Source organism: Numenius arquata, chromosome 12, assembly GCF_964106895.1.
Source record: "Numenius arquata chromosome 12, bNumArq3.hap1.1, whole genome shotgun sequence".
In the NCBI taxonomy this organism is placed as follows: domain Eukaryota; kingdom Metazoa; phylum Chordata; class Aves; order Charadriiformes; family Scolopacidae; genus Numenius; species Numenius arquata.
In genome coordinates, this window is record NC_133587.1 from 42069171 (window position 1) to 42091349 (window position 22179).

Here is a 22179-nt window from a genome sequence, read left to right on the forward strand (position 1 = left end):
AGCCTGAAGGGAAGCAGCTGCTGCTCCTGCGGGGCTGCTCTGCAGCTGAGATGTGGCGGTTTTGGCAGCATAAAAGAAAGTAGCTTAGATAACCATTTGTTAGTACCGTTGTGTTCTCTCTCTAAATGTGCTTCCCATTAGTGGTAATCTGGTTACTTTAATTGCCAAAGCCATTAAGGCTCTGCACAGTCTGAAAGAAAAAAAAAAATCTATGCAATTACCAGCTCCCGAATTGAGTTAAAATCTTGTAATAAATTACAGTGAAAGCTACTTTCTCCAGTGACTCTCAGAGGCACATTTAATTCCCTGCAGCTCTGCACGATATGTGCTTCAGGGGAGAAACTCAATTAAAAACAAAAAACTTACTTCATTTTAATTGCTGTGCTAATGAAATTGCTGTCACCTGTAGCATCTCCGTGTGCGTGTCTGGTGTCAGCTTTGTGAGCTGCTTCTTGCTCTCTCCTAACGTGTAGGTTGCCCACATATATTTATTATAGGATATCTTTTAAATGCAGGTGCATGTGTATGCCAGCTTACGGCAGTGAACCTGGAAATGGGTGAAAATAATATATTTCTGCGGTTCCACCTGCCACAGGGCAGGTTGGGTGCGGAGCCATGACCATTGCTGGTGCTCTGTTCTCTCATTTTTACCAGGGCATTTTGGAGCTTATAAAGCATGCCACATAGTACAGGGGATGGTCTTGGCAGGGTCGAGGTGTTCCCTATGGCCCTGTTTAGTGGAGAGGAAAACAAGCCAGAAGGTGGCCACTCGTACGCGGTGGTGATCTAAAACTTCTCCAATAAACCACTTTATCAGAGACAGCTTTGACAGATGAGTGAAGGGCTGTGCCATGAAGCTGTCCCCAAAACATCCCTGTGTCAGTGGCAGGAGCCTATCACCTCTGCTGTGGTCGATTTCTGTTTGCAAGTTCAACCACAGCAATAAGCTCCTTATTCTGGTACCACTTGCAGGGCTTCACTGCTGCCTGCAAAGCCATGTGATTGTCCCCATGGAGCTGCCAGTGCGCGCTGGCCCTACCCATGCCCCTGCTGGTATCCGTTTCTGCTCTTGCAGGGGACGAGGTTCCTGCAGCATTCAAGTAGCACGTGGCTTATTCAGACTTCCTGGAAAAGATGCAAATTTCTACATCAGTATCTCAACCTCGGGAGCCTCTCAGTGCAGAGACCAAGCAGGTCCAGTCCTGCCAGGGGGAGTTGGGAGGTGGGCAGGGTAGACATCATCTTAATATCCATCTGTCAGGCAACGGCAGATGTTTCCACTAATTGTTAAAAAGCAGAATATCAGGAGGGAGCTTGTTGCCAGATCTGGGGTTAGGATGCAGCAAACCCAGAATCAACAGGGAAAAAGAAATTAGGGACTTGTTTGGGAGGAGATGGGGTGGAGAAAAGGGAAGATGGATGGAGGAAAAGCATGCATGGAAAAATGGAGAGAAGAAGGGCAAAAGGAACCAGTTAAGTTTAAGCAAATGCCTCGTCTGTATGCTTCTCTGGGTGACCCTGGTCTGGCACATCCCAGAAAAACCTCCTTCAGACTGTTTTGTGGGTGGTGACACCACCCAGCCTGTGCATGCTGGATGCACGGGGTCCACCAGCGGTTGTCACCTTGTGCTGACCAGGGTCCTTTGTCCCAGCGGCTCTGTCCATACCTAGTGTGGTGCCTGACTTGAGCTATACAAGAGCAGGCTGTGTTTCTGAAGGAGGGGTGCTGGGTCCCTCTGGCACCCATGGCAGAAGGCACTGTGGTCCTGATGGGTATCTCAAGTGGCAAAGCTCAGCTCTAGATGCAGGCACCAGTTGTAGACGTTGTAGAGGGACACATGCATGAGCACAGCACTGAGATGATTCCTTCAGTGCTATCACTCGCTGATCAACGTGAGGAAAGGCAAAACAAAAGCACGGAGGTCACTCTGAGCTCACATTTCCTGTCCACGCTCTTACACAAGTGAAAGAGGTTTCCAAAAGCCTGATTCAAACCTCTGGCAGGATGGGAGCTGCCCGCGGGGGAAAAGAAGCTTCTGTAAGTGCATTTTTCTGCTTCTCACATGTAGACAAAGCTGTATGAGAAACCTGGAGAAGTTCTCTTTTCTTCTTGAAAGTCAGCCAGTTTGTGCTCCGGTGCGCTTGGGACTAATTTTTGAGCTCAGCCCATGTTACATTCATCAGTTCTCCACTCTAAGCTGCGGGATGGGGATGTGAATGTCAATGCCAGCATGATACAGAGGGGGGAAGGCTCGGCAGAGGGAGGAAAGGCATCTCAGTGGGCTGGAAGAGACCCAGAAATGGAAATTTTGGGGATGGCTTGTCCTGATGTGAGTGCAGAGGGTGTGTGTCGGGGGAAGGTGTTTAGGGGTCTGGCTGGGTGTTGCTGTGTTGCTGCTATCAGAAGGGTGGGCAGCTTCCATTTCTTCTCGAAGGCATACAGTTAGAACTGTATATGGCTAAGGATGAGTTTCCTCTAAAATATGAAACAGGAAAAAAACCCACCCAAACTCATTCCTAGAAAAGGCTTTTTCTGACACTTTCCCCTGGCAGATGGCTGCTCTCCATGGCTGCTCTGTCTAAAGTGCCCTACAGCACTCACGAAAGAACTGCAAGACAGCAACAAAACATTTCAATCCAGCCCAACCCAAATTTTCTTTTCTTTTCAGCCACCTGGAATTGCCTGGAATGGGTATTTAAGCAATTTTGGACATGGGACCACAACAGGTACGTCCACAGCTTGACTCCTTATGGCTGCCCACCCACAGGCATCCTCAGCACCCCACTCCAAGCCTGGGGTGCTTTGCTTAACCTGCTGAGGGTGGAGGGGCTCCCCTGTCCCAGGGTGTTCCTGGTTTGCCGTCAGAGCCTGGAGATTATTCTTGATTTTTAAAACCCACATTAACCTTCATGGTACAGGTGGGAGGTGGCTCAGGCAGATTCCATCTCCCAGTGGGGAAGATGGGCTCTTCAGAGATAGTTGTTGTCCAGCTCGGGTGGCTTTTGGAAAACGAAAACCCTTGTAGTGTTTTGCGTGTGTGGATTTTTTTCTGAAAATCAGCCTCCAAAAATAGAAAGCTCTCAATTTCCTGAAATCTGGGCTGCAGTTGTCTAAACACTGACGCCAGCTTGCAGTCATGAGGAGAGGCCAACCGCATCGCCCTCGCCCTCCTCTGTCAGCAGGGTTTCGACACATGCTTCTTCTCATGCAGGATCGACTCTAGCAACATCCTTCCAGCTAAATCTCTACCTCTAACCTTGATTCGGGAGTTGATTTGGGTGCCTACATGTCCTTACCTTGGATAAAGCTTTGAGCAACCTGGTCTAGTGGAATGTATACCTGCCCATGGCAGGGAGATTGGAATTAGGTGATCTTTAACGTCCCTTCCAACCCAAACCATTCTATGATTCTTTATTTTCCACTTACTAATACCCTTTTCAAGAATCCATGTCTTGGTGTCCTAGAGTTGGCACAGAAAGGAGTCAGTCTCCTACCAGGAGCAGTGAGATGTTCAGCATTTCACTTTTGGGAGCAGCCCCACCAACATAAAGGTGCTGGTGGCAGGTTCTACTTCACTTAGAACTGAGCTGCCACTTTCTCAATAGTGACCCGGGTGAATGTAAAGCAGCTGACAGTGAGGTGTTGTGGTGGATCTCACATAATTTAGAGCAGAAACTGCCTCAAAAGCTTGCAGTGGCGTCAGGACAAAGTGACGAGTTGTGTCAGAGGAGACCATGCTCCTTTACTTTCAAGTTTTAATGTGTCACAATAAAGAAACCAGAACGATTTTTTTTCCTGTGTATGTGGGGACAGCTGTCCCCATGCCGTAGGCAAAGGCCAAGGAGGGCAGGACACAAAATACTTACCACAAGGTGGCAGAAATGTAAACCTACGAACTAGCGGAAAACCCTCTGTGTTGTGATGTTTGTCTTTCTTGAGTGGATTGGAGCCCTGTTTTGATCCCCTTCGCTTGTCTTTTGTTTCTAGGCAGCCACTTGTCAAACACAACTTCAAAGGTGGCAACAACAACTGCTGCCACCTTGCTGGATGCTGCCAATTCCAGCGACTACCCGTATGAGTACTTGGACGAGGAGGATTACATGCAGTATGGCCTCTGCACAAAAGAAGAGGTACTCTCCTTTAGCAGAGTATTCTTGCCATCTTTTTACACCGTGGTCTTCCTGGTGGGCTTGGCCGGGAACGTCCTCTTGTTTATCGTCCTCATTGTGTACATCAGGAAGAAAAAGAAGATGACGGAGGTGTATCTGCTGAACCTGGTGGTTTCAGACTTCTTCTTGCTATTAACCCTTCCTTTTTGGGCTCTGTACATTTCTCAGGGGGTGACCTGGGACATATTGTGCCCAGTCTTAAATGCCATGTACATTTTGAATTTCTACAGTGGTATCTTTTTTGTGAGCTGCATGAGTCTGGACATGTATCTGCAGATAGTTCACGCTTGCTCCCCTCGCAACTCCATGACACGGAAGAAGTCCATCCTTGTCTTGATGGCGTTATGGGTCCTTTCCATACTTCTCTCCATTCCTGATGGCCTCTTCACCAGCACAGGGCAAATACACAACAAAACCGTCACGTGCACCCGTGATTATGGCCAGAAACACTTATTTTGGAAAATTGTCTTTCGAGTCATTCAAAACATCCTGGGTTTCCTTTTTCCCTTCCTCTTCATGGTGTTCTGCTATTCCCGCATAGCGTGCGTCCTCACCACATCTCGGATGCCTGGCTCAAGGAGAGCACTCTTCTTAGTCTTTACTCTGGTAGGTGTCTTCTTTGTCCTGTGGTCCCCTTACAACATTGTCCTCATCCTTCACTCCCTGCAAGATGTCGGTGTGATCAGCAGCTGCGAAAGCAGTAGGCGATTGGACTATGCCATGCACATCACAGAGAGTTTGTCCTTTGTCCACTGCTGTCTCAACCCTTTGCTCTATGCTTTTGTGAAAAAACGATTCAGGTTATATTTATGGAAGATCCCTCAGGCCATTTGCAGGAGAAGAGCTTTCTTTGACATCCAGCCCTCCGAGACAAGCCAGTCTTGCAGCAGATACGCAGCTGAGATAGAAATGTTGAGTATCACAAAAGCATGATAAATATTTACATTATTTACATTACACATATACTCTCTATACTGATCCTGGCCATACAATGGAGTTGGTGTGAGCCCACAGCACTGCATAACCAGGTATTTCGTTCTAACGCTAGCACCAAGAGGTGCATCCAAGAGGATTTTCCATGTTGGGACTGGAAAAGTATTCATGGGATTTGTTTCTCTTATAACTGGAATTATTACAAAAGGATTGCCCTGTGTTTGTGCTCATGGAAGCAGCCCAGCTCCTGTCTGGACTATGTGAGGCATTAGTGGATGAAGGAGCAGCTTATCTAGATGTTGTGCCCTTAAAAATGCAGACTGAAACTTGTGCAGAACTTCTCCCCAGTAGATCCCAAAGGGTCTGATGGAAGAGAGCGATCCCGTTATCCCTCCAGCTCGTGGTGTGGGCTGGGGAGTGGATTTGCCATGCTCATCCATCAAGCCAGACACAGGTGGCCAGAAGCCCAGCCTGGGGGGTGCCTTTGCTTCTCCTGGCTTTCACCGTCTGCAGGGCGGATGTGTTCAACCAGGCTCATCCCTTTGTGATGAGACAACATTTGGCACCTTTAAACTGGGTTTTCAGCCCAATGGTGGGTTTCTCCTTTACAGTGAGCTGTGCTGCACTCAGGTCTGCTGAGCAGGAAACTGTGTCTTTCAAAGGAACAGATCCTTGGTTAGAGGATCAGTTCAATCAATCATCAACTGATTTGAGATCAGTTCAATCAGCAGCAAAGTTCAAACCAGTTACAACCAGTGAGAAAGAGAAAAAAAAAACGGGCGCAGCAGAATGGCAATGGAGGTATTTGCCTTCCCAAAGATCTTTTTTGACAAGATAAAAAGAAAAAAATCCATGGATACTGTCTTTAATATAGATACTGGCTTTGCAACACCGCAATGAGAGCATGGCCCTGAACAGAAGGCCACGGGTAGCTGTTAGCCAATCCTTTTACCCAGTGTAGGTTTACAGTTCAAGGTTATTAGCTTGCTGATCTTTGTTCAAAGATACTATTCATCTCAAATACTCTGGAACCTTAAATGAACCCTTTCCAGCCTGGAAACCTATTGAGCGTGGGAGTTGCCTAGGACTGTACGAATGAAATTAATAATTCAAGAGAAAATGCCCGTCATCTTAATTTTATTGCGAGACAAGGTTACTGGACCAAAAATGGCTTTGAGGTAGAAAGGTGATTTGTTTTCACTGCTATTATTTGTCTTGCCAACGTTGCTACAGTGTGTTTCCAAAATGGTAAGGCTGTGAGCTTTCCTTAATAAAACAAAAAGCCAAAATGAATATTTAGCTGATGCTACGATGTGGCCTTCACTCCACGGGTCAGGTCACTGGGAGGGAATGTGCTAGGAGAGAGCAGCTGGGAAGCAAAAGACTGAGATGAAGGTTGTGATCCCATACAGAGGAGGGATCGTGGGACTGTGTGAAACTTATGATGGGATACTCAGGGGAAGGGCAAAGGTGGAGGAAGTAGCGGAGGGAGATTCAGGGTGGATTGGGGAGGAAGAAAGGTGGGAAAATAGTGTGTGGGGGGATATAAAAGGGGCTGGTTGTGTGTAAGTGGAGTGCCCTGTGCCTGGTCATGGCAGTCTGTCCTGTCTCCTTATTAAATACTTTTCCTTAACTCTCTTTCCATGTGTCACTCTCTATCCTACATGAGGGTGCTGCAAGGTCCAAGTGCCAGGGGCAGGGACTGCGGTCACTGGGTGCATAGATCAGGGTGACATCACCCAGGGCCACAGTGCCAGATGGGGCATGAGGTCCCTGGCACCATCCCCAAACCCCATCCAGAGAGTGGAGAGCAGGAGAGATCAAGAAGCAGAAGGGGAAAATGGGGAAAAATGCCAGCTCCGGGGGTGGGAGCAGGAGGGCTGAGGGTTCTCCATTGGCTAGAGGGGACATGACTGTTTTTCAACCACATGTGCACAGAAGAAAGTGCTGTTGTCCTTCTGGACGCTGCTGCTTTCCAGGAGGAGGACTTCGCCGCATGCAGATGTTGAACTCATCTAATGCTGAGCAAATGGACCTGATTCAAGCCCTCATCACCCGTGAGAAAAGCAGAACTGCTTTGCTTTGTCCTCGTACGGGTTAGCAGTGCTTTCACTCTTCATCAGCAATGCACTTATGAGGCACTGGACATTGGAGAACATCAAAATGTTGGAGACCTTTCCTTCTCTTGGCTTTTGAGACCAAATTAACTTAGCTGTAACCCCCTTTCCCTCGGTCCTGAGCTCATTTCCAGTAGCATTTCACACATCCACTCTTCCTCTCATTTTTTTTCTCAGCCTGCATCTGTAACCTGGTGTTTAAGGCAGAAATCACTGAGTGAAATGCTCTCAACCCTCTTTTTCAAAAACTGGGCTCCATGCAGCCTAGAAAAGGGAATTTGCTGAAGCTACTGCATCCACCTTACACAGCAGCCCAGTAACTCCAACTTGATTAGAACGTACCTTCCACCTTAAAAATTTCTGTCTGTTCATCGAGGAAGAAGTACACACAGGAGTGCTCTGTGGGGGAAAGGTAAACACTTGCTGCCAATGGGGACAGAGGTTGTGAGCTGCACATCTGCATGTCAGCTGTTGGATGGGCATAAAAAGCACCCTCCTGCCCAACCTATCTCTAGTCCAAGCTCCTGGACGGGTGCAGAGCTCTCATGGCTCTCTGGGTGACTCTCCTCTGTACCTTGATAGCATCGCTGCTCGGTGGGCTTTACCTCCTGGGTGTGTTTCGGCGACAGAGACATGATGAGCCCCCTCTGGACAAAGGTACTATTCCCTGGCTGGGTTACCTGCTGGATTTCAGAAAGGACAGTTCAGCGTTTCTAAAAAGGATGCAGAGAAAACACGGGGATATTTTCACGGTGCTGATCGGAGGTCATTACTTCACCTTCGTGATGGACCCCTTCTGCTTTGGAGCCATTGTGAAGGAATCACGATCTAAACTAGACTTTAGGACTTTTGCATCTAAACTGGTCCTGCAGGTTTTTGGCTACAAGCCCATCAAAGACAACCATAGCATAATGCAGGCATCGAGCACGAAGCACCTGATGGGAGATGGACTCACTGTCATGATACAGGCCACCATGGAGAACTTTCAGAAGCTAATGCTTTTTGATCTGAGCTCAGGAGAGGAGAAACGAGTGTGGCAAGAGGATAGCCTCTTCCACTACTGCTACAACATCGTCTTCAGAGCTGGGTACCTGGCTCTGTATGGCACGGAGCCATACCAAGGGGCAGATAACAAGGAGAAAGCTAACGAGAAAGATCGCATCCACTCCAACCAGGTGTTCCATGAGTTTCGGAAGTATGACCGTCTCTTCCCTCGCCTGGCCTATGCTGTCTTGCCCCCCAGGGACAAAATAGAAGCTGAACGGCTTAAGAGGCTCTTCTGGAGCATGCTGTCTGTGAAGAAGAGCTGTCAGAAGGACAATATTAGTGGGTGGATAAGTGATCAAAACCAGCTTCTGGCAGAAAACGGTGTCCCCGAGTACATGCGGGATCGTTTCATGTTTATGCTCCTCTGGGCATCCCAAGGCAACACAGGCCCAACTGCCTTCTGGCTCCTCTTTTACCTAATGAAACACCCAGAAGCAATGAAGGCTCTGAGGGAAGAGGTGGATAAAGTCTCAAGGGAGAATGGCCAGGAAGTGAAGCCGGGGAGCCCACCAATTAACATCACCAGGGAGATGTTAAACCAGACTCCTATTCTGGACAGTGCTGTAGAGGAGACCCTGAGGCTGGTTGCAGCCCCAATACTGGTCAGAGCTGTCCTCCAGGACACCAGCCTGAAGACGAGCAGCGGGACAGAGTACACCCTGCGCAAAGGAGACAGGGTGGCTCTGTTCCCACACATCTCTGTGCAGATGAACCCAGAAATCCACCCTGAGCCTCACGAATTTAGGTACGACCGCTTCGTCAACCCAGACGGCACCAAGAAAGATTTCTACAAAAATGGGAAAAGGCTGAAATACTTCAACATGCCTTGGGGGGCAGGAGTATCCATCTGTCCCGGGCGGTTCTTCGCTACCGCTGAAATTAAACTGTTTGTGTTCTTGATGCTAAGTCACTATGACCTGGAGCTGGTCAACAGAGAAGAGGAGATCCCAGCGATAGACATCAGCCGCTGGGGATTCGGGACCATGCAGCCTGTTCGCGACGTTCGGTTCAGATACCGGCTACGCTTTTAATTTGGGAAGTCTTTGTGGCATTGTTTGTTCTGGTTCTGTGACGTAAATTGGGTGATCCCGTGTGATAAATTGTCAGATCCGCGTGGCACCAACACTGGTATGGTCTTGCTTGCTTAACCGTTACCATGTTTTTTTCTCTTTACTCTTTCACATGTATCAGTGCTCTGCGTCTCTGGTTATTGTGGTGTTGTTGGGTTATGTGATAAAAGCTCATCTGCACACCCAGTGCCTTAATGAAACATTTATTATTTTCTTCATTTAGCGTGAAGTATCGTTGGCAGGATGGCACCAGCTTGCAGTAAACCCCTGAAAGATCAGGCAACAACAAAAACCCTCTCCACAGACATAAGGATTTCCTTGAGGTTTTCCAATTGTCTTGTCCGTAGTCCCCTTTTTGTATCCGATTAAAACGTACCCCTGTGAGGTCCCCAAAGGGAGCCAAGGGTGGGATGTATTGAGTTAAGGACACACCGGCAGCTCATTCCCTGTTCACGTTTAAGAAAAGGAGAAATCTTGTCAATCTCATTTACCACATCAGTGGGAGGAGAAGGGAGGTGCAAACATCAGTAATAATCTACGGTATCATTTTCCTGTATCTACGAAAGCCTTTCCAGGGCTGCAGGAGGTTGTGCGTTTAAGCCCTGTGTCTTGTGTCCAGTTTCTGGGGATAAAAAAATCTTCTCTCTGTGTGTGTCTGGATTCCTCCCACCGACTATAACACAGCTGGTACGTCCGGCTGAGTCAGGATACCCCAGAGCTCCCTGTTTCAACCCAAAACATTGCACAAGCCTAGAAACTACTCTCCGTGGTGGGAGGAACAGGTCTGTCCTCCTTCGAGGGGATGGATGCCCGGGGTGCAGTGCCTGAGCCTTGGTGAGGGGTGAACTCCCAGCACCCAGCTCCTGCTTGAGCCTGATCGGGATCTTGATGGTCCTCCACGCTCTCCTCGAGTCCCACGGGCTGATGGTGTCCAGAAGATGCTTATTGGAAAGTGCCATCCCCCACTCCAGATTTAGCCCCCATCTTCTGTGAAGAGGGGGGCTGTAAGGAATGGGATGGGGTGATGGGACAGGGCTAGAAAACCCAAGTGGGGCATGAGAAAACAACCTCAGTCCCTCCTGGGCTACAGCCACTGTGATTTTATGAGCCCCTAAACACCTCTGTTTTATCCACTGGCTCCAAAGCAGGATAAAACTTTGCTCTACAAGCTCTACTCTGGTTTCTCTTTTCCTCCCCTCCCCCCCCAACGTTAATAATAATAATAATTATTATTAATAATTATTGGGCTCTGCCAACATCAGTCCTTGCGGAAGTCACATCGCAGCCTTACCTGTGCAGAGGACAGCAGATTGATTTTAATGCTGACTCTAACCTTGGACTTTGGAGATTATGTGTGACTGAGGAATGAAACTCAAACATTTTCATGTGTGTCCAGACATCAAAGCCAGATTCTTCTTTCTTCTGAAAAGCACAGGGTTATGTTGTAACTGCATGTTCAAGGGTAAACTGTCCCAGATTGCCAGGACTGGGCATTAGCCCAGACTTCGCAGTGGTGGAAATTCAGGGAGACATCAAGCAGCTGTAGAAGAGCCAAGGAAAACAAAACCTACCTGTAACTGCACAAGGCTTAGCTGTGTCAGTTAATATTCCCATTAATAAATCCAGCACCTTCTCATGACTTCCACATTCCCTCTACAGCTCTCACCTCTTTTTTTGGTCAGCCATAGGTTCTTTTCTTTGCTTTGCTACCAAGAATTAAGCTGGAGCTTTTCCCGCATTCTGGCCAATATGTTGATCTTTGCAAGCTCCAAACCATGGCCAGGAATGCCTTGGGCAGATCAAAGCCATGGTGACATCCTGGCCAAGTGATGTCCTCGCTCCAGGGCAAGAGGAATTTTTGTGTGGGTGGCTTGCCTGAAGGTTGTTCACTGCTCATGCACAGGGTATATTTATGGTTAACACTTATAGGGGCATCAGGTCAGAGTTTAGGGATAAGGGACAGGTGCTGCACAAAAATGGACTGGGCTCGGGAAAAAAAATATATATAAAAAGAATGACAATTACAATGATTCAGCAGAGAAATCTGATTTACTTCCTTGACAGAATGGTTTATTTAACCAAACAGTATTGAGTCTATAAAAGACTTCAGACATGCTCAAATGCATGCACTTCTGAGAAGCAAAAAAAAAAATTAAAAAAAAAAAAAAAATCACTTCATTTGAGTCGTATACGGAAGAGTGAAAGCTCCAAATGAGTTAATCTGCAATTAAGTTTTATGCTTAGATGGGTTGTCCCCTGGCACTGAGCTTTCCATCCCAAAGTGTACCAGCAAGAGTAAAGAACTAACCTGTGCCAACAGAAACCTTATTGGATTTGTAAAAGGAGTTAAACTGGAAGGAATCCAGGGTCTTGAAAAATTCCTTGAGAGGGGGCAGACCTCATCGCAGTGTCTGTCTCGTGCAACTCCTCTGTCCCCCAAGAGACCGGAGCATGGAGTCTGGCCCTAACACCTTGGTTTTGCATAGTGAAGACGATCTTGCTTTGACATTCAAAGCTTTTCAGTCTCTTGAGTCAGTGTCTGCTCTTCGCAGCCCGACGAAAGCTTCTCTGCTCTCGGTTACAATCCCTGCTCTGCACATCATGCAAGGAGTCACGATGCTGCACGCTTCAGGTTTGGAACAACATGGGTTAAACGTGTTGGGAAAGACCACCCCTGGTTCAACAGCATCACCTCTGGTATTAAACGGTGATGCATTAGAAACTGATTTCCCATCCTTGTTGCTCTAAACACAGCCAGATACGGCTCCGAGAAAGCCTCCGCTTACTGCTGCTTGTAAGGAGAATTGAAGAAACTCAACGGCACCAGTAGATACACCATTCACTTCAGAGAAACTCAAAGGAACACTGAGGTTATAAGTAAAAAGCAATGACGCAGCTAACACCATCCATCGCAAGGGAAAACAGATTTTGAAGGAGAAAGAGGAACGTGAAAGTTGAGGAGGATTTTTCTGAAGAATTAAAACATGCAAGATTTGGCAGTGACACTGCTGCCACGTCTCTTGCACTTTCCGGAGAAGAGCAGCCCAGGTTCAAAGTGGCAACATCTCTTAGTGATACAACATCTGCATGTAACAGGGTCATGGTCACTGTTGTGTTTGCTGCCTTTACTGCCAAATTATTCCCAGCAAGTCACGGCATACGCCGAAATACCTTGCGACAGGCAGGATGCACCAATCCAAAGGCAGTGAAGCCAGGCAGAAGGGGGGAGATTTTAATGGGGAGCAAAGCAAGGCTGCAACGAGCCCCTCACACCACCGCCTGACAGTCTCGGATGGGCTCAGAAAAGGCTTTCCGCACAAGCCCATTTTAGTCCCACTTGCAAGGAAAGTTGTTCAACTAAATGCTCTATGTGCCAGCATCCTGGCCATAGGGAACATCTTTTTCCAGAGATGCCCAGACACCAAGTCACAGCTTGGTTTCTTCAAGAAAACGTTTGTTATTTAACACGTTTTTAATATGATTGATGCAGATACAGTCAGACAGGTGAAGGGTTACTGGAAGATCCTATGGGATGGGTAACTCTGTCATCGAGGTGTAATGGGAGACTTCAAAATACATGCCCCCCCCCCAAATAAGTTTTATGGTGTTTTCAAACCTTGAAACCTTTGAGGAGCTCGGTTGGCTCTGCAGACGTGACAGTGCAGGTGCCCATGGAGAGCTGGTGACCCTCCATGGAGCCACACAGCTCACTGAGCAGCGAGCTGGACCCTAAGTGAGCAGGAGACAGGCTGCCTAAGTGGAGTGGCATGGAGGGTCCACTTGGGCCCCAGGGAGAACATTAACTCTTCTCAAAGCCAAGCAAGCTATGGTCTCTTGCTGGAGTAGGATGAGGAAGATGTGCAATTAATCGGTTCCTGGAAAGCTCCATTGCTGCTGCCCTCCCTGTACACACCTTGTGCCACAGGGTTGAGCTACAAGGCTGCTTTGATGGAGACTGGCTCTTCTTGTTCCTTGTGACTCAGGCAGGAAAGAGTTTCCTTACAGAGTATGAAAAGCCTTGGCTAAGATTTTCTTTGTGGTACCACTGTCACACAGGTACCACTTACCTCCTCCCTTTGCAGCCTCTTGTTGCTCCACAGCTAGAGGAGCTCCACCATCTCCACAGGGATGGAGGAGAGAACTTGGCCAGGTAAGTGACATGCTGAGCCTGGTTGCTGATGGATGCTAGCAGAGTCCCACCGCTCCAGCCTTGTGTCTGGCACTTGGCAAGGACATGGGATCACAGGATGAGTCAGGTTGGGAGGCACCTCAGGAGGTCTCTAGACCAACCTTCTGCTCAAAGCAAGGTCAGCTATCGGCTCAGACCAGGTTGCTCAGGGCTTTATCTGGTTGGATTTCTACATCCAAAGCCTTAAGATACATTCCTGTCTAAAGTCAGCCCAACAAAAGTGCTTCACTCTTCTCTATTTTCCCATTATCCCAGAAATGGCTACACAAATCACTCCTGGTTATTCCAGGAAGCGTGCAGCCAAGTGACACACGTACTGTCAAGTTACCGTTAGTCAGCTGAGCCATGTTAGTTCTGTATTTCTTTTCTTACCTTGTGGCAATGCACAAAATATGGATTAATTTGCTCAGTTGTGCTAGATCGCACTCGTGGAGAGCAGTTACCCCAGCTCAGCTGATGCACAGCAACTTGGCAGGACTCGTTGGTACCAAACACTAAGTTCAGAAGGGGAGAGGGAGACAAGATGCATCTGTTGTCACATCCGCGTCACTGTGCAATCATGAGGCCGTACTTGGAGCACAGCAGGCCCCTTTTCTTTTCCCGTTCAGTGAGGAAATTCCTCAGTTTGGTGGTAGGGAAGGTGACCAGTGCTTGCTGCCTGTTGTCCAAACCTGTCTCCTGGAGCCATGGGCTCTGAAGGCACTCAGAGGCTGACGGCCTTCCCCTAGGACAGAGAAAGGTGAGAAGATCAGTTGGGGATCCATGATGGGTGAGGAGGCTCCTTGCAAATGGAAAGAAAGAAAGGACAATAGCCGGGATCTCCACCAAGTGTGCTGTTGGGAGAGCAGGCACTATCTTACCAGGGATTTGCACACAATGTGCTCTGGAGAAAGGACACTGCTCCCCCGGAGAGACCTGCGTAGCACCTCGTGAGCTTCACTTTCCCCTTCCTGGCCGTTCGCAGAAACTCACAGGCGACGTCGGAGCTGACGGGGTAGCTGGCACTCAGCCTGCCCCAAAAGAAGAGAACTGATCAGCACAAAAGGCATCGCTCAAGATGCTGCTTCTCCTAAGAATTCCCACCCAGCAGAGAGGAGGGTCATGACGGCGCACAGAAACATCATATGGGAAAACAAAATCCCGAAGACCACTGTTCTTCTGTGGGTTTCATGACTTTGGCTGCTTTTCCACTTGGAATAATTTGAATTTTCTTGTTAAATTTGGGGCTTTTCAGATGAGGCTGACTGAGAAACACCAGGAGCTGCTGTGCTTAAAACAGCCTTACTCTACTTGGGGACATTGGTGGGACTGGGCATCCTTGCATGGTGCATCCAGCCTCCATACTCTCCATCACACAGACTTCTGTGGCATTGCCAAGGAGAGGGGGCTGTCCTGATTTCGGCTGGGACAGAGTTAACTTTCTTACTAGCAGCTGGTGTAGTGCTGTGTTTTGGGTTTAGAATGAGAATAATGTTGATAACACACTGGTTTCGGTTGTTTCTAAGCTCTCAAGGCCTTTTCTGCTCCTCATGCTGCCCCCCCAGTGAGTTAGCTGGGGGACACAAAAACCTGGGAGGGGACACAGGCAGGAGAGCTGACCCCAAGTGACCACAGGGATATTCCATGCCATGGGATGTCATGCTCAGTATATAAAGCTGGGGGAAGAAGAAGGAAGAGGTGGACATTCAGAGTGATGGCGTTTGTCTACCCAAGTAATGCTTATGCGCGATGGAGCCCTGCATTCCGGGGGATGGCTGAACACCTGCCTGCCCATGGGAAGCAGGGAATGAATTCCTTGTTTTGCTTTGCTTGCGTGTGTGGCTTTTGCTTTACTTATTAACCTGTCTTTTTCTCAACTCATGAGTTTTTCTTATTTTTCTGATTCTTCTCCTCATCCCGCTGAGGTGGGGGGAGGAGAAGTGAGCGAGTGGCTACGTGGTCCTAGTTGCCAGCTGGGGTTAAACCACGAGAGGAGCACGTGGTTAAACCTCTCGGTCAATGAGAGCTCGAGGAGCTTGAGGTTAAACCTCTGAGTCAATGCATCTCCCCTGGTTGATGACTATGAAATTGCGCTTTTAAGGCTGCTGGTAGGGCGGGGAAAGACAGACTGACTTACATGATGAAGGCTGTGATTCCGATGGACCAGATATCAGTCTGCGGGAGGGCTCCTTGCTCTGTCAGCAGTTCTGGAGCTAGAAAAACAAACCGGTGTGAGCCAAGCTGCCCTCCAGTGCAGAGACCAGCACAAAACCAGTAGGTACTTTTATGCTTTGCTAAGAGGGAAGAAGAAAAAGCTTCAGACCAAATGGCAGTAATACTATATCCCTGAGCTCTGGACACATGGATGCTAGCCAGAGAGATGTTGACTGTGACCTCTGGCTTTGTCCTCTGTGGTCTGCCAGTGGGATGGGCTGTCACCGCTGCTGCCTTGAGCAATGGCTCTGTCTTTCTGTTTGTCACAGATTGCACGCGAGGCCAAGGTTGCTGTGACTGAACTCTACTTACCCATGGTTTCAACATAGTCCATGCACTTGTCCATGGTAATAACTTTGTCTTGCGTGTAGAACTGTGCATTGCCAAAATCCAGGAGTTTCAGCAGGTTGGGCTCGGTGATGATCATGTTTTCAGATCTGAGATCCAAGTGCAGGATGCTGTGTGCGTGGAGATACTCAATGGCACTGAGGATCTGCCACAGGTAATCTCGGACCTCCACTTCCGAGTACGATGTCCTGGTAGAAGAAAGAGAATAGAAACAAGGGGTGTCCTCTCTCCATGCCCAAGGGCACCCTTTGGCAACCACTGTAGTCCTCCCCTGGATGTCTAATCCCATGAGGGCCTTGAGAGTCAAGAAGAAACAGCTCAACTCATTTAGCAAATCTATTGTATATGGAGAGGCTGGTCCAGACAGTGAGTCACGTTTACAGCTGCAAGAGGTTCAGGAGACTGTAGAGACACGACAGAGAAAGGAGTGGTTGTGCAGAAATCAAAATGCAGACTTGATGCCCACCATTCCCTCTCCTTTAATCATTTAATCTGATGAAAGTGCATTTCATCAGATCCAATTTCTGCCATTGTGAGAAACAATGCGGAGGAGAAATGAGGCTTCCTGAGCGGCGATAATCTCCTTGTTATGGGAGAGGGGGTTTCGTATCAACTACTGTAAACTGCTTTCAACATCTCAACTGGGTGACCCTTAACTGTCCCCTACCCCAACCTTGTAGGCAACTTCAGTAATTTTTTCATGTCACAAGAAACTGCAGAACAAACGCATCACAAATCCCGTGTGCAATGACAGCACACTGGAGCAGATGGAGAGAGATGATCCGGTTTGTCAGGGGAAAGCAATAGGTGTTTTGCTCCCTACAGCAGTCCTGACTGGAAAACCCCTCCCCTTGTTATTACCGTAATGCCAAAGAGTGGAGTAGCTCCGGCCCCACGCACATCTCCTGGATCAACACCAAGTGCCGCGGGCTGACGTAGGCTCCCTTCAGCTGAGCTATGTTTGTGTGATGAAGCTTCCTCAGGACTTGGTACTCGAGGAGCACAGTCTGCTTGTCCTCTTGCCAGTAAGGGATGATTTTAGCAGCTAAAGTCTTGCCGCTTACTTTTTCCCTGCACTGTCGGACGATGCTGAAACGCCCCCTGGTACAAAGGAACACAAAGGCAAGTTAAGCTTCTCTGCTACTCCTGGAAGAGCCAGGAGCTTCTGTTCTTTAAAACCACCAGGATCCCATGCTGTGTTTTTCATCTGTGCCCGATGTGGAGTTACTGCATCTATTGTCCCAGCTTTTACATCCTCCTGTGTCTCTAAATTGTACAGTCACTTTACATTGCAGGAGTGAGAGCTTAACTCCTGTGGAGAAAGTGGCTCATTGTGTCTCAAGCAGGAGAACTACCCCCTGCAGGCGGCTGCCTCCTTCTGTTGGGCACAGAAGTTGGTGCCTGTCTTCTAGGTAGGGAAAGCTGAATCCCAACCCCACGTCTGAAACCGGTAGCTGCAGCAAGGAGAGGAGCCTCCGTTAGCCCTGGGCTCACTTCATGATGTATTAAGGGGCTGTCCTGGTGTTCAGCGCAGACCCTTTTGTTCTCCCAGAAAATCCACACCTGAATCCTATCAAACTGAGATGAAGATCGCCCAGCCAACCACCTCAGGTTTAGAGGTATTACTGTGGAGGTATTTTCAACAAAACACCATGACACCAGCTGAGCAGTGTGTTTATAACAGTGACTCTAAAAGTGACTTTTCTAAACTCCAGCCACAGTTGGCATTTCCCTCTGGCTGGTTGAGAGCTCAGTTCGGTTCCTTACCTTTTGATCTCTGTTTGGAAGGCGTAGGTCTGGTAGGTTGGGAAAGGCTCGGAAGGTGCGATTATTTCGCTCTCTTCTTCAGTAGCAGCTGATGGGAAGTGCTGCGTTGCAGCATGAAGCTCTGCAGAGAAAAAGCGACAGGGATTACACGGGAAAACCTCCTTCTGGAAACTGGAGCCTCTCTGAGCCACCCTCCACTATCCATGAACAACAACAAAGCCGACAGCAGAGCTTTCTCCAGACAAATCTACAGGTTGTCTCTCAGTTGTGGCACCCAATTTTATTTGAATGCAACAGATTCTGGGCTGTTCACCCCGTAATTCCCTGGCGTGACCACTCCAGACTATAGGAGATGGATTGTATGTTGTGTGCTATCAAACATCTTAGCCACTTGTTCTCATCTTCTCACATATAACCAGTCATCAGGGCACGGTAAGACACTAACAAAGAATTAGAAACTTCGTTTAGTTGGATATTTCAAGGCAGCAGCTGAAACTTGTTGCTCTGGTTCTGGCATGTGGTTGTGCCCAAGTGCTCCCTGAAATATTAAAGCTTGACACATTAAAGCTTCTGCTTGGAAGTGCTGGGCACATTGAGATGCGTTAACGCGTGCGGGGTCAAGGGAAAGCAGAGGATTTAGGGTGAGTTAAAAATATCTCTTGTGAACTGATTTTTACAGAATAATCCTTTCCACTGGGAGGAAATTCCACTTAGACCATCCTTCCACTTCTTGGCAGAAAGGATACTTCCTTTGCGACAAGGATATATTTGCGGTGGGGTTATGGATTTCTTAATTTTAAAAACATCTGAAGAGAACAAAGTATTCAAACAGGTGAAAAAAAATAGTAAATTGAGCTTTCTCTACTTCAGAGACAAAATATGGCTGAAAAATGCACCACAGCAGGGCAATAATTCCCAGTAGCAAACACCAGAACACAACAATTAACTACTGAACTTGGGACTGAGTCCCTACCAAGGAGCAGGTCCAGGGCTTTCACCAGTAGCAGATCTATACGAATGGATCAGTGTCTCCAGTAACATATTCATTGTCCCAGACCTGTTTCCTCAGGATCTCCCATCAAAAACTGAGTAGGTCTTCAGTGGGTAATCTACAGTTCCCAGATTTTTATTTTATTATTCTATTTGTATATGTATTTATATATTATTTATATTTACATATAGTTATTATTTTAATATTTGTTATATATTTACACGTAGAACCCTAATTGTGTCCAGAATTAGAAAATAATTTACTTTTACTAAGAAAGCCAAAGAAGAAGAAGCCCTAAATTCCACCAGAAGTGGAATTGGTCTTGATTCCCTTGTTCTTGCCTTCTGGACCCACATCCAAAAGGGTGCAATTGTTTGGATGCGGAAAAAACACCATTCCTTCTCGCCATTTGATCTTACCCATTTGATCCTTCCCGGTGATCTTCACTTTGGCAGATGGGTCGCTGTACGGGCCCATTCCCGCTTTACTGGTGCAGGCTATCCTGAAGCAGTAGATAAAGCCCCTGGAGAGATTTTTGGCATAGTAGCAGCAGTCGGCGATGTCAGCGGCAACAGTCGTCCACTCTCCATCTTGACCAAGGAAAGAGAGAAAAAGAGATTAGGATTCATTTAAGATGGTCACACCAGGGTTTGGGCTTTTGGGTTTTTTTCTGGTTTTGGGGATTTGAGTTTTTGTGGTTTTTTGTTTGTTTTTTTTTTTTTCCCCATCAACTTTGCTCATGTGTTGGGAATTTGGAAAACCAGTGGAATCTCTTACAGTGAAGGAAAAACTGACTTGCTATGGCCAACTTCTGTGCGTGTGCCGAACTCCTCCCTTCTGAATTCCTCTGGTTTGCATCTAATCAGTCCAAGGTGTGGCAATGTTGTTTCAGAGGAATGGTGAAACTTTCTTGTATAGTTTCTATTTATCCAATTCATACCACCAAGCTCTAAAGCAAGTATACATCAAGAATTCCAAACAAAAGCCTAGAAAAATCACCATTTTTTTTCCCTCTTTGGCCCTATCTTGAATCCAGTTGAAACCATGAGGTGCAGGATTTCAGAGCGGAACTATCCACTAACAGTCTCCTAATAAACCCAGTGAACTGGGACCGGGTTCACTCAGCTTTTATGAAACTCGAGTGATCTCTCAGGGAACTGAAATTGTAGGTTTGTCCTGGACTCGTTATTCATGGGACTAAGGTAGGAAATAGAAAATCACCAGCAAACATTTAATGATCATTCATCTCACGTGATGCTGTGCCCCATACTTTGCCACTGCTGCTGTGCTCAAGGCTGAGCTCAATTTGAGACTGCCTGAGATTAAACCAATCCTTTCATTCAAATAAACGTGTGTAGAGAGCCTCAAACCATAGGACAAGCAATAATTTGCTGGCCAAAACAAAGGCATCAATGACTTTGCAGGGTACTGGTTGAATTAGGGGGTGTCTACGTGTAAGAAAAAGCAGATGCAGCTCAGAAACAGAGAATAGCGTCTGCAGAAGCTGCGTGCAAAAGCCTACTGTCTAATGGATAAAACAAGGACCTTTTTTCTGCATATCTTAATCCTCCTGTGTTCAGGAAAGCAGGACTTTGCATGTTCCTGCCAAACACACGGAATGCAATGGAAGATAGTAGATGCTGTTTCCTGTTTTTCTTCCCAAGTTGGAATAACTTGCATTTGTATCCTCCCCAAAGTCTCGCCTACAGTTGTGTCAAAAGGAATAACAAAAAAGAAAGCTGTGTCGGAGGAAAAGTGTCCGTGCTCATGCTAATCCAGAAAGAACTGCACGTATGCTTGGAGAATTAAAAGAGAGAACATGGAGCAGTTGAATCCAAAGGGCTGCGTATGTGTGACTGCAGCAGAAATTTTGATCAGGCGTAGCGTTCATAACAGTAACAGCAAAAGCAGTCCCAAGAGAGACAGAGCAGGCTTGGGGATTTGATTCAAAATTCGTGGAATTAAACGAGAAAACATCCCCTGACTTCATCAGGCTCTGGCCCAAGCCTTGGAAGAGAACATCAAAGGCATGATGCAGTTTTGCCAAACTTTTGTCATCTTGTCCTGGCTGTTTGCCCTAAGCTTTCTGCACAGCCGATGGAAAGAGAAAGCATGGCTGTTTGGCAGAGGAGAAATTGCCTTTTCGATAGACCATCTTTCTCCACAGACCGTAGAGAAAGCCTGGAGGGAGGACGATATTGTCTGCTGATCGTTGTTCCTGGGCATTATTAGTGACTAATGTTGTCAGAACCGTACTTTGAGAGGATTACTCGGGACTGTGTATCTGGCACCAGCCGTGTATATTCTGTAGTTGTTCGCTTTTTTTGGTCACAGATTCCATGCAACGTATTTTTGATTCACACTTCATCAAAGCCTTTGTATGAGCTCGCATATTCCAGGCTGATTTAGCCGGCACAACATCTAACTTTTAGATGGCTAGATGACAGCGATATGAATTTCATTCCTAACTTTAAACAAGAGAGCTAGAATGAGGCTGCTTCTGAATAAAAATAAAATATCCAGCTGGTGGAGGAATCGCACAAACCGAGATGTTCCCTGCAAGGCGCGCGGGCAGCGCTCCGCTTTACCTTCGCTCTTGCACTGGACAGTGTAACGGATGGAGATGTTGGTTTCCACCGGTTTCCAGACCACCTGCACTCCATCCTCGTAGACCTCCACAACGTCAGGGGGTGGAGGGCTGGGAGGAACCTCTGCCGAGAGGAGGCACAAAAACCAGTGACTGTTGGCAATAGCGCTGCTGTGATACATACCTCTACACCCAGCATTTCCCAGTTCCGCGTAAGTTTTTATTTATATATATATATATACACACACACCTAGTGGAACAGCAATTTAACTGTGCCTAATTTAAATTCAGTATTAAGATTTGGAAGTCTGGTTCTAGAACCACGTGGTTACTGGAATGGCTCTGAATCCAGGAGAGAGACTAAAGAGTGAAGAAGAGGGAATAAACCCTACAAAACATACCATGGTACCAGATAGCAAGGGCTGTGGCTGTGGACCAGAGCAGGCAAGGGAGAGATTGTCCTCTGAACCCATCTGCAGAAATCTCATCTCGCAGCTATTTACATGTCATATTTTGGAGCAGAAGTACTTGTAATATCTACTTCTGTAGCTACTTCTTCTCTTACCTGCTTTTCTTATGATGCAGGAGGTGGACGCTGAGCCCAGGGAGTTTGTGGCCACACAGGTATAAATGCCAAAATCATCAGCACTAACAGAGAGAATGGTTAACAGCTGGAAGTTTTTGAGTGTGGCTGAGATGAGGATCCGGCTGCTGCTGTGGACAGGTATCCCATCTGAAAAGCAGAAGATAAGAGAGATAAGTACCCT

General features: G+C 47.3%; 3 protein-coding genes across 3 annotated transcripts in view; 2 read left to right on the forward strand and 1 right to left on the reverse strand.

Moving 5' to 3' along the window:
* The first annotated feature begins 2005 nt into the window (after nt 1–2005).
* ACKR2 (atypical chemokine receptor 2) lies at nt 2006–5103 on the forward strand. The gene is made up of 3 exons (XM_074157621.1): nt 2006–2038; nt 2670–2727; nt 3989–5103. Exons 1-3 carry the CDS (start codon nt 2006–2008, stop codon nt 5101–5103), a joined length of 1206 nt encoding a protein of 401 aa, XP_074013722.1.
* Nucleotides 5104–7664: 2561 nt separating this feature from the next.
* Nucleotides 7665–9298, forward strand: CYP8B1 (cytochrome P450 family 8 subfamily B member 1). The gene has a single exon (XM_074157622.1). It carries the CDS (start codon nt 7766–7768, stop codon nt 9296–9298), a length of 1533 nt encoding a protein of 510 aa, XP_074013723.1. The 5' UTR covers nt 7665–7765.
* Nucleotides 9299–13748: 4450 nt separating this feature from the next.
* The window catches only part of OBSCN (obscurin, cytoskeletal calmodulin and titin-interacting RhoGEF), a 192867-nt gene continuing 184436 nt past the window's right edge, over nt 13749–22179 (reverse strand). The window contains exons 101-109 of the mRNA XM_074157645.1: nt 21978–22145; nt 21414–21536; nt 19245–19415; nt 17835–17922; nt 16929–17168; nt 16032–16255; nt 15643–15718; nt 14387–14536; nt 13749–14250 (exon numbers count right to left, since the gene is read on the reverse strand). Of these exons, the coding sequence (XP_074013746.1) occupies nt 14073–14250; nt 14387–14536; nt 15643–15718; nt 16032–16255; nt 16929–17168; nt 17835–17922; nt 19245–19415; nt 21414–21536; nt 21978–22145 (1418 nt within the window). The 3' untranslated portion in view covers nt 13749–14072. The remainder of the gene's footprint in view (nt 14251–14386; nt 14537–15642; nt 15719–16031; nt 16256–16928; nt 17169–17834; nt 17923–19244; nt 19416–21413; nt 21537–21977; nt 22146–22179) is intronic.